Here is a 15808-nt window from a genome sequence, read left to right on the forward strand (position 1 = left end):
CTGAGTTAAGTTTTGCCTAACGCCGTGCCTCAAGTGCCGTCTAAAACTTCAACCAGACCACAGCTCCGCGTCGTCAGCCAACGCCCAACCACTGGCTTCCCAAGACTGAACTTCCAGCCAATCAGCAACCTCGGGAAACCCCTTTCGGCAACCAGACAAGGAAGGGAACCCCTTTCACAGGCAACGCAAGTACCTCCAGATTCTAGCTGAACTGGTGCACTTAATATAATTTTAACCTCATTGAGGAACTCAATGCGAGGGTTAATTAAGTGATTGATGGTTGTTCAGATCTATGCAATTGCACATATTGCTGTAAACTTGGGATTTCACATTTTCATTCTCTTAAACTCATTATTTCCTCACTTTCTCTCTTTCTGCAACTTGTGTGAATGCGTGTGTTTATGTGTTAGATTAGTTTATATGTCTTAGATTTATCCAATAAAGCCTTATTTATATTGAAAAGACAAGTATCTTGTGTTTTGTGCTCACAAGTTAATGTCTTAAACTGCCGATCTTGTTACTGTGCTAATTAATAGTGTTTCACTATATTTTGGATATAAATATCCATTGCAGAGTTGATGTTATATGGCTCATTCAATGAATCGCTGGCCGTCTCAGTGATCAGCCGTAAAACAGTGATTCTGTCCAAATTCCCTTTAAAATCTTAAATGATTCCCTTTGAGCTAAATTGACCTGTTTCCCTTACATTTATCACTGCTTTCAATTAGGTTATGTAGATTGCAACACAGTTATTAAATTAAGACTCTGGGCAAAAATGCTCACCCTGAGGAAAGAGTCCAATGAGCCATTCTCCATAAATTCTGTGATGATCATGACAGGGCTGCTCTTGGTCACCACTCCCTCCAAATGGATCACATTGGGGTGATCAAACTGCCCCATGATGCTTGCTTCACTCAGGAAGTCCCGTCTCTGCTTTTCTGTGTAACCAGACTTCAGTGTTTTAATGGCCACAAACATTTCCCTCTTTCCTGGGAGCTTTAGGTTACCACTGCACACCTCTCCAAACTCTCCTATGGATAGAGATGCATCGTTCTTTAAGTCAAGGCACAAGAAAAACTTCACGGTAGAACACTGTTGGACATTTGGAGGTTTGATTACCTGCTCCAATGACTTGCTCGATTTTCACACACGAGATGTCAATCTCCTTAGCAAACTCCCTCACAGCTTCATTGGGGTCTTCATACGTAAATGGATCAATGTAGATCTTCATTCCTGGTGATACTTGAAAAAATAAAAAACAGCTATAATATTTAAATGCTGCACAAAAGACTGTACATCAGAATAGTCCGTGCAAATGTGAGAAAGAATTAGTGATATGGGCCTCTGGGAATTTTGGAAATGGCTGGCTTTTCAGCAGCTTTGAATTCTGAGCATGACATTGGAAGAGCTCATGACTACAGTCAGTGGAGTGTAACAGTGTTCGCCAAGAGAAAGATAAGGCCTTTTAAATGTATGTATCACCTCTGGGGAGTCATAGTCCCCGGTGGAGACCATATATCAGCAATTTCCATTGCTGCCAATCAAATTGCTTTTGATTGCAGGTAAATTGGCTTAAGGTGAACTTAAGTGTGTGAGGACTTAAGTCATTCCTGCTTTAAATCCGATTATTCAGTCTTTCAGCTCCATATCTATCCAAAGGCATTTTAATAGATGTGTTTTCATGCAGCTGAAGAGGTTTTCTATTGGTGATCTGGCTGCGCAGACGTTTTTGGAATTGATAAATGTGCTCTTGCAACAGACAAGAAGAAGATAAATAGAGTGAGAGAAGCGAATGGCATCCACCATCAAAGGATTTGTGAACGTCACACTATAACAAATTCATGAGGTTGTAGTGTATGCGCTATGCTGGAGAAAGTTCTTCTGAGCAGAGCTCACTCTTTAAGGGATAGTTCACCCAAAAATGAAAATCTGTCATCATTTACTCTCCCTCAAGTTGTTCAAAACCCATGTAACATTCTGTGGAGCACAGAAGGAAACGTTTAGCAGTATGTTCTTGCTGCTTTTTTGCAGACAATCAATGTGAATATTTCCATTCCCTTTCATGAAATGGACAAGAGCAGCATGAACATTCTGCCTAACATCCTTTTTTTCACAAATAATACCGGGTTGGAATGACATGAGGGTAAGCAAATGGTGACAATATTTCCCTTTAAGATTCAGAAACTGTTTAAGACAAAGAGAGGGAAAGAATGAACAAGACACAAGTACAAGTGAGAAAATGAGAGCACTTTCTGCTCTTGAGCACTAATTGATGAATTCTGACCTTGATTTTCCAGGTTTTACTGGCCCAGAAATTATTTCAATAAATACAGAATTTACAGCAGTCCTTCACCACTGATTACACAGCATAAAAGCTGTTTAAATTGATAATGAAGGGCATAGAAAAATAAAACTTGAGGAAAAGTGCCAGACCATTTTCATTCAGCAGAGTGAGCAAGAAAGAGATAAACTATAAGCCCTCAGAGAGAGAGAGAGAGTGAGCAAGAGCAAGCGAGCGAGCTTAGCTTTAAATTATTGCCTCGAGAGAATCTTAAAGATTTATTTTTATAAATGGAACAGCACTCCGAGGCTAAGACGGTATTTACTGAAGTATTGCTCATTTTATGATTAATCTTTGATGGATCTTACTAACTTTGAAACACCTGGCACTGAGCTTTTTTGCATTAGCTTTGTGTACTGCTTTGATGGGAAAATAAACAAGTGGTGGAAAAAGAACTGAGCAAGAGAACAAAGATGAACAACGAAATCACTTCTAGGGGAAGTGGCTAATGCACTCTCTGATGGTATTTCGAGGGAAGCTGTAGGATTATTATTTCACAGATTAATCTTAAGAAACTGAGGTCCAACTTTGAGATAAAGGTGTTTGATGGTGAAAGAGATACAGTAGCTAAATAGATGTTTGTGAGGTGGGTAAGTGGGGGAAATGGAGGGCATTAGTATGTGTACTGTATGTATGTAACAGAATAATTCAGGAAAAAATAGACATTGAAGTGGATGTATGTTTATGGTTTACTGCCTTGAGGACAGTACTGTATTTTAGAATTTGATTGTATTTTTTTAATCAAATATATGCAGAATTGATGAGCACAAGATACTTTTTTCAAAATACATTACAGTCTCCAAATGTTTGAACCATAACGTACATTTTAAATCTATACATTGTGTGTGTATAGTATTCAAGACCTAAGTACTCACTGTGGCCACTAGTGTAGTGTTGCAACTTGTCTGTGTATTCTGAATCTGCTCTCTCGAATCCACGTCTGCAGGCAAACAAAGGCAAACAGCTCTACTTGTACTGTTTAAAAAGGTGCTAAAGCCATGAAAACAACACTCACTACTGCCCACAGTCATCTTGTTAACACAACCCCATCATTAAGTGACTTTTTACAAGCTCTGCTGTTCTGTAAATGTCCGCTAATGAAGCAAATCAGGACAAAAGCACAGGATTTTGACATGTTGCTGGTATAATTGGGGGAAGCTATGCTAATGGTTTACATGTTTAGAACACAGCAAGAGGAACTCACCGGTTGCAAACAATGATGATGACCACCAATGCAATGAGGAAGACCAGACCAGCGGCCGCCGAGCCAATGATGAGAGGCAGCTTCTCTTGGATGCTAGTGTTGTACTCTTCTGTAGGCACACACACACACACACAAAATATCCAAAAGTTAGCACTTCCTGACAAACCCCAGCAGAGTGTCTCTATATCTGTTGCAGCCTGAAGCAAGTTCAGACTCCACTGAGGCACAGGAGTCTTGCAGTGAATGTCTACACAGGTGAAAGACCCTCACTTCCACACTTTCGCAGTGGGGAATCTGTGACAGGAAGCCCTGTGCGAGATACCTTCAGGCAGATGGGGCCGTACACTTGGACTGCTTAACTCCAGCAGCATATGGGCAGGTGATGGAGGAAATGTGTTGGGTGGTGTGTATTGGTGCAAGACAGACGGACTGGGATGTTGGGAAGGCCTGGGGAACTTTCTTTTCCCTTCCCCTCCTGCCTAGCTTTCTCATTCTCCTCTATTCGTTTATAATTACAGACTATCCGTTCACAATGCAGACAAACCCCTGTGATCACTCTGCAACCCTAGAGGCTAAGTACGTGCTAGCGTGCTACCAGATTTTACCACATTTAAACACTTGCTCCAAACTCCCAAAAGCTGAGGTAGTAAGTAAACAAAAACCTGAACTTCTTCGGGTCTCATGTGAATTCAACTGCACTGTAACTTCCTGTTTAATCGGTTTTAAACCTCTTGGTTTAAATCATTCAAAGTGAGTGCAGCCTGCTGGCATGACACATCCGTGTTTGGATCACCTGGCTGAGTTGCTGTCTCTCATCATGCCAGCGGAGAGCTCAGGAGGATAGATCAGACTAATTCTGACTCTGCTCATAATAAGCGGCTTAGAGAGCGAGCAGGCATGAGTGAGGCAGCTGCCTCTGAATGAGGTGATCTGGGAAGGGCAAAACGATGGGCAGCCATCCAATGACATGTTTCAGCTACCATTCTTTCTTTTCAGTGTTTTGGAAGCAGGACTGAATCCAAAAAAACTCATCCTAACCACCTAATAAACAAAACAATATTATTTTTTGAAACTAATTTTAATATTATTGTTATTATTTACAAAATATGTAGTGTAGTCTATATTTAATCTTTTTTTTCTTCTTTTTTTGAAAGAAGTTTCTTGTTCACCAAGGCTGGATGTATTTGATCAAATACAGTTAAACAGTATAATTGTGAAGAAAATATTTTAAAGAAAGACTTCTTATTACTATCAATGTTGAAAACAGCTGTGCTGCTTAATATTTTTGTGGAAACCGTAATACATTTTCTTTTTCTGAATTATTTGATAAAAAGAAAGTTCAAAATAACCACCTTTACTTAATCTTCTGAAACATTATATGTGTGTTTACTGTCACTTTTTATCAGTTTATTGCACCCTTTCTGAATAAAAGTGTTAACTGAAAAGTCAACTGCACACAGGTTTGCTCTTATGATAAGATGTGGGAGATGTAAGAATGATGGGCAGAATCATGCGTGTAATTTATTCTCAGAAAGACCCAATCTGAAGAGATGATGAAGATTTTTGGAAGAAACAAACCATCATTTTGTCATTATTTTGATTAGATATTCACCCTCAGTCATGGTCTGGAAGTACATCTTGCCACTGTACCGTCCGAACCCTGCCACCGTACGTGCTCGAACCTGGAAAACGTAGATGCCTCCGGGTTTGAGACCACGAATGACTGCGGTGTTGGTTTGACTCTTTATTATGGAAGAGTTATGCTCCGTCTGGTCCTGAAACAGAGAAATTACCAAAAAGAGGTAAAGACATCAATTTTACAAATCCAGTGGCGTTTTGGTCAAAGTTTTTCACACTGGAGGCTCACAAGAGACTCAGAGTGTACATATGGCTCTCTAACAGGGCTATCTATCTCATCAAACCCCATCAGTAGAGCTCGACTGTGGGTCCTGGGCAGAGGAACGGTGGCTGACACTTTCAGGCCAGCCACGATTCATTAGTCTGGGCTGAAAGCTGTGGCCATTGTCGCGCCACTTGAGTGTCTGTTTGTGTAAGAGAAGAGAAAGAGTGATAGTGAAGGAGAAGCAGAGAATGTAGGACTGTGTGTGTGTGTATACATGTACTACTTGAGTGCTCCGCTTTTTTCCTGTCAGCTCTATTTCTGAGCTCTGTGATGTGAGCTTTGCTGCAGTCAGAGAAGAGTGTTTTGACAGGCAGTCCTTAGCAATGTCTGAGAAAGGAATTATACTGAGGAAAGAGTTAGAACAGGAGCAGAGCCCTGGGGACCGTCAGCTTGTGTATGTGTATTACAAAGAAAGAAAGAAAAGACAGAAAGTATCTGTCAAACTACGCGTGTTGTATTTAAGGGTATAACTGTCTTATGTGTGTCAACCAGCGAAAACAAAGTGAGCGAAATGGGAGACTGAAAGAATATCTGCATACTATGTGGGCGTGAGTGTTTCTCATGTACAACTTAGCATGTGTGTGTTTTCTGCGGCCCGTGCTGACAGAGAGGAATCTGTGAGTGAAATATATTTTTTACTGCAGTGAAATATTTTAGTTATTTTAGCGACTGGTATCCAGATCGAACCACAACAGTCTTTTGCAGAGTGACTGCCGTATGTAATAGCGCTTGACAGAACAGGAGTTCGCTATTCATATCCAACAGCTGCCAAAACCCTCAATTAAACAGCAACTGTAAACGAACAATCATTTTCACAAGGAACTTTAATACATCAACATTAATAATAATAATAATAATAATACACAAAATGGTTATTGTTTAACGCATCAACGAATTTGCTGGAATGATACCAAACTGTGTCTGAGGCTGTATCTCTGCAAAGCTTTGACATTTTGACACCAAACTTTGTGTGTGCCATTGTCACCTCACACAGACCACACCACATCGATTTGATAACAGCACTACCTATTGGTCAAAAGTGATAAGCCATTAAATCATATCACTAGTGGATGTATTTATGATTTTTCAGCCATTTTGACTAAAATCATCTTAAAATGGCTTCAGTTACTCGCTGCTACAGTTGGTCTGATGCTTGCTGCCTTGCTTGCTTCTGTAGTGCTTGGCCCCTTAATTGCTGCTTGCAGCTATATGTATTATTATTATTGTTATTATTACATTAACAACAATAGCAATTTAATTTTAACTTATGCATTTATAAGTCACTCTTACAAAACTGAGAATTTTTAATGCATGCTTATAATAATGTTAAATGCACTGCATGCATTCTGCATAAAAAATGTGTACCATGTATTATACATTAATCAAGTGTGTTTATGTGATACCTTCTCATAATACTGCAGCTCGTAGTCTAGTATGACCCCATTGGGCTGGTCTGGCTGGGACCAGGATAGAGTGATGCTGCCAATGGTACGACTGACCTGGTGCATGATAGACACTGTAGAAGGAGCTGAAAAAAAAGACAGAGGCATATTATATACAGCATTTAAAAATTATGCAAATCACCCAGTGGATCAACTTACACATTAGATCTAGCAACAGTGACATTAAAGCACAGATCCTGGTGTGTGATTAAACAGATGTAAATTACACTGTGCTGAGCGACATAAACAGAGTGGCAAGGGGAATTTCCAGGCCAGTCTCACTCATTGGTCATGGTTCCTCAACGCGATTTAATCTAGCCTGAAATCTCTTGTTATATTCTCCTCAAAAGGAAGGCGGACTAATTTTGTGGTGTGCTGAAAACAAATAAAACTAGGTACAATTTCTACTCGTGAAAACCACAAGTATGGTGAACACAACTGGTATTTTGTGTCTTTGAATTTGTGGATTATAGAGTTTATTTTTTATCAGCATGCTTGGTAATTACAGAGAAAGAGTGTCAAACCCTATATTAGTGTCTCTGTTGTTTTGGTAACCTACCTAACTGCTGTACAAAAGAAAGTTTCCCATGTTTATTACTGAAATAAATGTCCAGGGTGTTCCTAACAGCTATTAAGCATTGGAGCATGGCATACCGGGTCAGAAAAACTCAATGGAGATGCTCGGGAATGCAGTTGGAGCTGTATGGGGTTTGGAGAGGCCGGGATTTATGGCCCTTGTCATCTCCAAGGCTCAGGCCCTTTAAGACACGGGCCTCTCCTCCGGCATGCACTTCTCTATGAAAAAGCCACTCTGTGGGAAAGCCCGTGGCTGCTATCAGCTTGAGTTTACGGTCTCCGGGGTTGAAGGAGAGCTTAAGTGGCTTATTCGTGTGCTTATTTCCTGCTCTCGAGATCACAGATTGACTTGTAAATCTGTCTCAAATGCACAGGTGATAAAGGAGGTCTTGAGTCTAGTGCTTAGAAGAGCACTGTTCATTTTCAGCAGTTTTTCTCCCTAGGGGAATCAGCAATATTTTGGATTTCAATTAATTGTCATAAAATTAATTGTGATTAATGATTTAATTGTCTGTTTTGTTCATGTTACTTACAGCATAGGCTTACTATACATACTCCTTAAGATGTAATGATTAAAATTTAATGTGAAATAATAAATGTAAGCAAAAGTTACAAATAAAATAAAATAATAAAATAAAATATAATGTCTTCTGCTCACCAAGCCCGCACCCATCTGATCCAAAATACAGCAAAAACAGTAACATTTTGAAACACTTCACTATGCAAAATAACCAAATAAATTATGTAATAAATGCTACAGGCCTAGTCTGCCCTGTGGCAGCAGGCGTTCATTTATCCAAACATACTTATTGGAAAACACAGGACATAATGCTGAACAAGCTGTAGTCTTGTTGTCCCTGCCAATTAATAAATATATGCCAGAGGATAATAAATGGCTTCCCAGGACTCTGAGCACTACAGGAGGGCTTGTGAATCCTCTGTCAGTATGCACCGTCATGCTCAGTCCAGCCCAGAGCTGCGCAATGAAAGGCAAGCGACCTGCAGCATCTTGTCAACCTTAATGTTGGTATGTGGAGGACTAATAAGGCAAGCAGTCAGGCTTTCTCAATGGGGAAGCATACAGGCATCTTATTAAACATGAATATTTATATTAAAGGGGACATCGGATGATTTTTTTTTATAGCTTTTTTTGTATTTAGTTAGGTTTCTGGCGTATCTGCTAGATCAGAAAAGCTGAAAAGAAAACACACAGCCAGTTTGTTATGAGCTGTCTGAGTTTGAAACTGTCATCCAGCGAGCTGTTTCAATTTGCAGCCGGTTTCTATGTAGATAGCTAGCTATTTGAATAAGACCACCTCTGAGCCATATACGAACTCCCCCATGGAAGAGAGGGGTAGGGTGAGCAGTAGCTCATTATCATTTAAAAAGACATGTGCTGAAATGGGATGCTGTCATTAAAACCCTAAAATATCATACCAACTTGTGGAAAATGCGCATCCGATGTCCCCTTTAAAGGCTGACATATGTGCTTTGTGTGCTGCATTTATATCACTCCCAGCCTGTCTCCTGGAAATCCAATCTTGGATAATGCAAACAAAGTTAGAGCATGTACAACAGCTCATTAGGGGTGAACATATGCTGATTTGAGAGAGCTGAGAAGGCAGACTGTTAAGGTTTTCCGGTTACCGGGGGATGTTTTCCTCATTGCGGAATGACAGCCGCCCATCACTGAAAGTTACAGGGCATCACAGTTGAAATGAAAGGAAAACAGTAGAATCATGGGTAAGAAAGTGACAACTTAAAAACCCTCTAAGCCAAGAAAGTGCACTCACAGTCATGATTATCACAGCTAGTAAAATGTCCGTTCTACTTTTGTAGAATTCCAGTGTTTCCACACAATTGCTCTCTATGGTACAGTTGATGAGGACTATTTATCTGCAAGCCTAGATGCTTAACTTTTTCCTGGCAGATGGAGTGTTCGGACACATTGGAACAATTTGAAGAAATGTCTGTGATTGGTTACATTGCTCAACACTGCAAAAACTCGTTGAAAATAGAAACCTTAAGCACTCTCCAGAGTGCAAACACAAATACGTATTGGATTGTTTGCCAAATCTGTTCAGGCAATATGCTATTATTACAGCTTCAACTGAGGACGCTCTTGCTTTCGTTTGAGCTAGCACCACTGTAGATCCGGGCCTGTATGACAATGTAAACAACAGCTCAATAACCCTTTTATTTGAAGGCTTAATATAATTCCCGTAGAACGGTCCATTGCAGTCAAATGTCCTGGTGTGTGTTCTGTTTGAACTAGGGATGTCAATTTTCGATCATTTCCATGATCGATCGTCATTTAAATTAACGATCAATTAATCGTTAACCTTAATGCTGCAAAATGCTGTCTATGCATGACAGGATGCGCAAAAGTTACTCAAAAAAAAAAAAAACCCCGCTTTCTCACCCAATTTAAAGGGGATTTAGTCTGAATAAAATGCTAGTAGCAGGATTGTAAAATGAATAGATGTGATTATGATCATTTGATAACATGAAGAGAGCTCGTTTGAGATCATTTTACTTTGTTGACTGTTTCCTATCCCGACACGGGGACCGCTGAACGCGCCTCTTTAAATGGTTTATTTTTATTTAGGCCTATTGCTTACATAGGCTATACATTTTCCTTAACGCATCCCATTTTGTCCCAGGGCTTGAAAACCTTATGCACTAGGCTAGTTAGGTCCATGCAGAAACTAGTGAACGATGCTCAGTTGTGGCATCACCGTTTAGTGACATAATTGAATGCTCCGGGAAAACGTATAGTCAGTGTCGGTCACTCATTTTAGTTAAATCATGGGTTATTTAAGGAGCAAAATTAATTAAACATGGACAGTGGCCACGAATTAATAAGTCGTAGGAACGAATTAACAAGTTGTAGGAATGAATATCTGTCCTGTGTCCCGCAGCCCTACAAAGCGCAGAGCCCGATATGAAAGAATTATCTGGGGAAATGACTTAGTTACTACATTTCTATTGCTTTCCATGTTGAAGAACTTTGTGTTGTTTCTATTTTAATGCACTTTTAAAGTTTAAATCACATTAAAAGCTTAATTTGTACATTATGAATGAATGATGATGCATTTATATACCGTCACCGGCACTTACAGTCGCTCGCACGTGTTTTGCGCATGAGCCGCGCGCAGCCCAAAATTAAACGACTTAATCGACCATCGATAGCTTTAATCGATTGCATCTCTTATCGACAATTAATCGATCATCGATTAATCGTTGACATCCCTAGTTTGAACAAATGTTCTAACCAATACACCCGTTGTGCTTTGTGGAGTTTTGGTGTGTTTTATGGACTTGATAGTGTTTCTTAAATGTGGTGATTAAGAAACAACATTGAGAAACAAAATCGTGCTAACCAATCAAAAGCTGTATATATTTAGATGTATGCAGATATTTTTCACTTGCTGTAAGTGTTTTTTGAGTAATAAATGGAAAGCAAATTATGTTTGTATTGCTTTATTCTATTTACTCCATGGATCTCCGATTTGATTCAGTGGTTTTTGATAATTCATTAAGTTTCAATGGCTAAAAAGTAACCATTAGTAGATTTTGATTATGATTAGTCTCATGTTAATCTTGAGTACCTATAGAGTATTGCATCCCTCATATCTCCAAAGTGTCTTTAGTTTTATCTGATTTATAAAAGACAGATCCAGGTGTACTGCTTCTCTCCGAAAACAGTCGAGCTCCTGGAGGCATGTCGTTGGCCACGAACACGCGAAGCTTTTACATAGCGATCGTCTGCAAGCTGTGACATCGACATAAATAAAACAGGAACAAAAACTTTATTGACTTAAATGAACTATGGCTAAAAATCAGATCCAGCCATATATATTCGATCCAGAATCGGTTCCCGACGACTTCCGTGACCCGAATGAAGCAGACTGATGGGCGTGCTCTTGCTCTGGTTGATGTGTGGGTACGCTCTTCCTGGAGAAATGCACATTCAAGAAATCCTGCCCTTTATGAAATCATACAGGGCCATACACGAGAAAAACTTTCCGAAACTTATACGAACCCTGAAGGAGTGTCTTTGGCACAGAAATACGTTGTCATACACTCAACTCGTTTTTTGAGACTTTTGAGACTTTTAGTTTTAGAATCCAACTCCAACAGTGTATACAAGTCAGAATGCATGAAACAGAATTAGACATCCCCTTTAAGTACTTTTAACATCTGTACTTTTACTTGTAATTGAGTATTATTTCATTAATGTAACAGTACTCATACGTGAGTACAAATTTTCAGTACTTCACCACTGACAGTGAGTGAGCAAAGAATGTGTAACCAAAAGCTTGGATTAATCATCATATAAAAGGCTCTGACTGATGTGGAATGTTCTCTCAATCCCATTGGCTCTTCATTATGGGTCTGTATAATAGGTTTGGCAGGCATGTGGATCTCATTTGTAGCTGAGTTGTGGTGTGGAAGAGCGACATAGTGATTTGGTAAGGTTGGTAGAAGTAGCCCTTGCAGGTCAGTGCTTATAAATTTCGTCCACCCCCATTGACTCCCCTAGCCCCTTTTATGATAAAACTTCCCCAGAGTGCAAGTTTTTCCCAGCACAATCTGACAGCAGCTGCTGTTCTTCTCCTGAGCGGGAACGTACACTGCGAGTGTCCCCTATTTATGAGACTCACGTCCAGAGAGAGCCAGAAAGGAGGGGAAGAACCCACTACATTTGCATGTAACTTTTAGAACCCCCCCCCAAAAAGCTGCTGTTCTTCTCCTGAGCGGGAACGTACACTGCGAGTGTCCCCTATTTATGAGACTCACGTCCAGAGAGAGCCAGAAAGGAGGGGAAGAACCCACTACATTTGCATGTAACTTTTAGAACCCCCCCCCCAAAAAAAAAAGAGGCAGAGAGAAACAGTGCGTCTGGCAGGCGTCCCTATTTCCCATCTGTATTGGATTGAGGGTTTTATGTCTCCACAGAGTACAGAATTTCCAGTGCCGTAAAGTAGCGCACCCCCTTTTCAGTTCATCAAGCTTTAAACCATCTGCACTGGAAAAGATTGAAGCATTAATGTACTCGTATACACACCATAAGCTAATTCAAAAATAGGCACTCCAGCGTCTTAAGAAGATTGTAGACACTTACAGAGAGTTTGAGTCTAATCTGAAACCCTCTGTACAGTTTCGCTGCTCTAGGAACTCTGGTGTTTAGAGAAAACCTGGGTAAGTCTGCAAATGGCAGCTGTCCAATGACGTGCATTAGCATTCCTTCTTTTATGCATAGATGCATAATCAATGGGTATGATGTATATCGACTGCCATCTGACAGATCTCATGATCTTCACAGACAACCAGAGGTCTGTTGGCATGTCACATCTAAACAAAGGAACCTGTTCAACTCTTGTTCTTTCTGTTAACAGAGAGCAGGACAAATTATATTAACTCCTACGATTTTGTGATCCTGCCATGACTTATTTGGGACAAGACTTAGCACAGTGAGCTAATCATGTGAGCCCAAGCCTGTATGTTATTTTAGCCTATAGGATCTTGGTCTAAAAAATTACCTAGGTAACTACTGGCTCCTAAAATGCTAATTTTATTTACCAAATTACTTACAACGCATTTTTGCAGCGTTGAGTAATGTATCACAGACATATCTGTTGATTCCTTGAACGCAATGTTAATCAGAATCCACTCACTGCTCAAAACACTGGAGTTTTGTTCAGTGCTGAGTTATGCAAGCTCACGAATCCTCTCATAATAACAAACAAAGTGTAGACTGTAAATAAGAGATTCATAGTGCAGTGTAGAGAGCTTCGTTGATTATAATGGAACTATGTGAGATTGCGGTGAACTAAGGTGAGTGACAGCTTTTAATGATTATTAAGGGAGTTTGCAAATGTGATATTAATTTAATACAACAGTTCAATAAACAAGAAGTTAATATTAAGTGACTTACATTGCCTGACTACAACACTGTTGTCTGATTTTGCTCTATTTAAATATAAATAGAAAATTTTCTTGGAATAGAAAATAGCAATCTCCAAGCAAACACAGCAGTGTTTCGTTTATGAATGAATGTGCATTTTTAAATGAATCTAATGAGTCAATGTTTCAATTGCCCATTCATAAAGACAGTCACTTGATTCGTTCCTGAATGAATTTTTTGTTTCATTTTTAAAGTGTCATTTCAGTTATTTAAATCATTTAATATTTCTCAAAATGTTACATTTAAAACATTAATCTCAACTTGAATTTATGAATTTAATTGCACTCATGCCACCTCTGAGCCTCATTAAATGTCTGAAAATATAACTACAAGCCACTTTTGTGCTCTTCTGTGCCACCTCTGTAGTACAACTGAATTTTGTTAATACTGATTTCATTTGATTGGTAACTTATTCTTCTGATTCTACTTGTTCTTATTCTATTGTTTTAATTAAACATTTTGAAAAAGCTTATAAAAATAATTATTTGAATTTGACAAAAAAGATGACATTCTTTTAATAAAGTTAGAAAAATGGCAGTACAAAGGTAAAAAAAAAAAAAAAATGCCCCTGTAAGTCATTTTAAGGAGTCAAATATCACCTCGTCATGAGAAGGCAAATTGTTTTTATTGATCAGAAGGTGTGCTGTGCTCCTAAAAAAAGAAAAGTACCTGTAGAGCCCTGAGAGGGTGTTTGTTGTATATTTTAAATCCTCAATGAATTTCAGGTTCATATCAAACAGCGGTTTCACATATTACACTAGATATTTGTTTATTCTTCTCTGCCTTTTTAAACATTTCAGAACATCATGATTAACTTCTCCACTTCCAGCAATAAATCAACATGTCTAATTGAGCCTTTGCACCTGTCATTGTGGTACTTTGCTAATCCAGAATAATTACAGCAAAATACACTGTTCTTTGTGAACATTATTGGCCTTGATTAAATGAAAGTGATTTAAACACAGCATCCATGTTGTATTGTATTTTGATGCATACACAAAATATTTTTAAGCATCAAAGCGTTAAGCAATTTCCAAGATTTCAAATTTACAACAATCCACTTATATTATCGTTTTTTTTTTGGTACACATGCATAATCAAATGGATATTTTATGCACTGGTCACTGCATAGTCAACAGCTCCAGCAGCCTGCCCTGCATACTTATGAAGGCCATTTTCCCTGGCTAATGCAAATGAAACAGCCCTTGCTTTCCTCCAGTGACACCTGATGTGATTAGTATTCAACAGCATGTGACGGGATGGGAGCTGTGATTTTGGACTTTGCCAGTGCTCCAGGTGTCCGGTGCAGTCTCCTGACCGGCTGCCCCCTGACCCCACCTGGCACCTTCCATATGTGCCCTCTCTGCCACCTTCTGTCACAGTGCTCCCACATCGGCCACCCGCTTTATATTTGTGATGCACGGCATGAAAAGGGCAGCCTTCTCAGGGAAAGATCCATGTCCGAGGTGAACAAAAAAAAGCACAGGCTAGCTCTTCAGCATTACAGGTGGCAATCTACATCCATCTGAAAGCCTTACCAAAGTACGCACATACTGAATATTAAAATGGACGTCTTTCTCGACATTAAGGTCAAGAGAGTAAAGTACAAGAGTGCACTTCTCAATTACATGGCAATAGAATCATCTAGCTCACTATCGCCACTTTCTCCGGAGGCTGCCGGTGGCATAACTGTCTCTGGTGGCCCGACGGGAGTTCACTAAAGTAATTCTGAAGATAATTAAGTCATAAATCTTCCACCAGCACCTGACAGCGCCTGAGCCAGATTACCAGACCCGACTCTGCATAATGTAATTCAGTCATACAATGATTCCCCCATCTGATAAGGAACCAATTCATTTCCTCAGGTATTAAGCAAAGCCTGACACATGTGGTACTGCTCACCTTGGGCTAATGAAATGGATAAACAAACAGTATCTGGGGTGTATAATGCTGAATGACGCAATACGGAGTGAGTTGGCAGACGGAAACGGCATATGGGTCGGCCGTTTATCTGGGTGTGCCAGACTCTCATGCAGAAAGCTATCGGCCCGGGAGCTAATGTTGCCAGGAGTTTGCCGTGGTGGACAACAACTGTTACGCTCAAACAGTGCGTTAGAGACTCTCATGCTATCGGCCCGGGAGCTAATGTTGCCAGGAGTTTGCCGTGGTGGACAACAACTGTTACGTGTTACGCGTGCGTTAGACTGGAAACATGCTAAGCAAAAATCTGACAATCTGTATATATATATATATATATATATATATATATATATATATATGTATATTATAGACACGCACATATACACACACACACAAAGAAAAACAAGTAGATAGAATAGAAAAAATAGAAAGCTAGTGTTTGTTTGTTTGT

The 15808-nt window shown here is 39.6% G+C and overlaps 1 protein-coding gene and 1 long non-coding RNA gene across 3 annotated transcripts in view; both read right to left on the reverse strand.

The window, feature by feature from the left end:
- LOC107685632 (ephrin type-B receptor 2-like) overlaps nucleotides 1-15808 on the reverse strand; it is a 160602-nt gene that overhangs the window by 15235 nt on the left and 129559 nt on the right. The window contains exons 6-11 of one of the 2 annotated variants that reach the window (XM_016482284.1): nucleotides 6852-6976; nucleotides 5158-5320; nucleotides 3546-3654; nucleotides 3217-3281; nucleotides 1120-1233; nucleotides 784-1031 (exon numbers count right to left, since the gene is read on the reverse strand). In XM_016482284.1, coding sequence (XP_016337770.1) covers nucleotides 784-1031; nucleotides 1120-1233; nucleotides 3217-3281; nucleotides 3546-3654; nucleotides 5158-5320; nucleotides 6852-6976 — 824 coding nt within the window. Of the gene's footprint in view, nucleotides 1-783; nucleotides 1032-1119; nucleotides 1243-3216; nucleotides 3282-3545; nucleotides 3655-5157; nucleotides 5321-6851; nucleotides 6977-15808 lie in introns of both variants that reach the window. The other variant, XM_016482283.1, reaches the window with a different exon arrangement.
- The window catches only part of LOC107685634 (uncharacterized), a 16144-nt gene continuing 10526 nt past the window's right edge, over nucleotides 10191-15808 (reverse strand). Inside the window, exons 2-3 of the long non-coding RNA XR_001633973.1 lie at nucleotides 15196-15201; nucleotides 10191-10257 (exon numbers count right to left, since the gene is read on the reverse strand). This is a non-coding gene — a long non-coding RNA (uncharacterized LOC107685634). The remainder of the gene's footprint in view (nucleotides 10258-15195; nucleotides 15202-15808) is intronic.

The sequence above is a fragment of the Sinocyclocheilus anshuiensis genome, unplaced genomic scaffold (genome assembly GCF_001515605.1).
Source record: "Sinocyclocheilus anshuiensis isolate Anshui unplaced genomic scaffold, SAMN03320099.WGS_v1.1 scaffold257, whole genome shotgun sequence".
NCBI classification, from domain to species: domain Eukaryota; kingdom Metazoa; phylum Chordata; class Actinopteri; order Cypriniformes; family Cyprinidae; genus Sinocyclocheilus; species Sinocyclocheilus anshuiensis.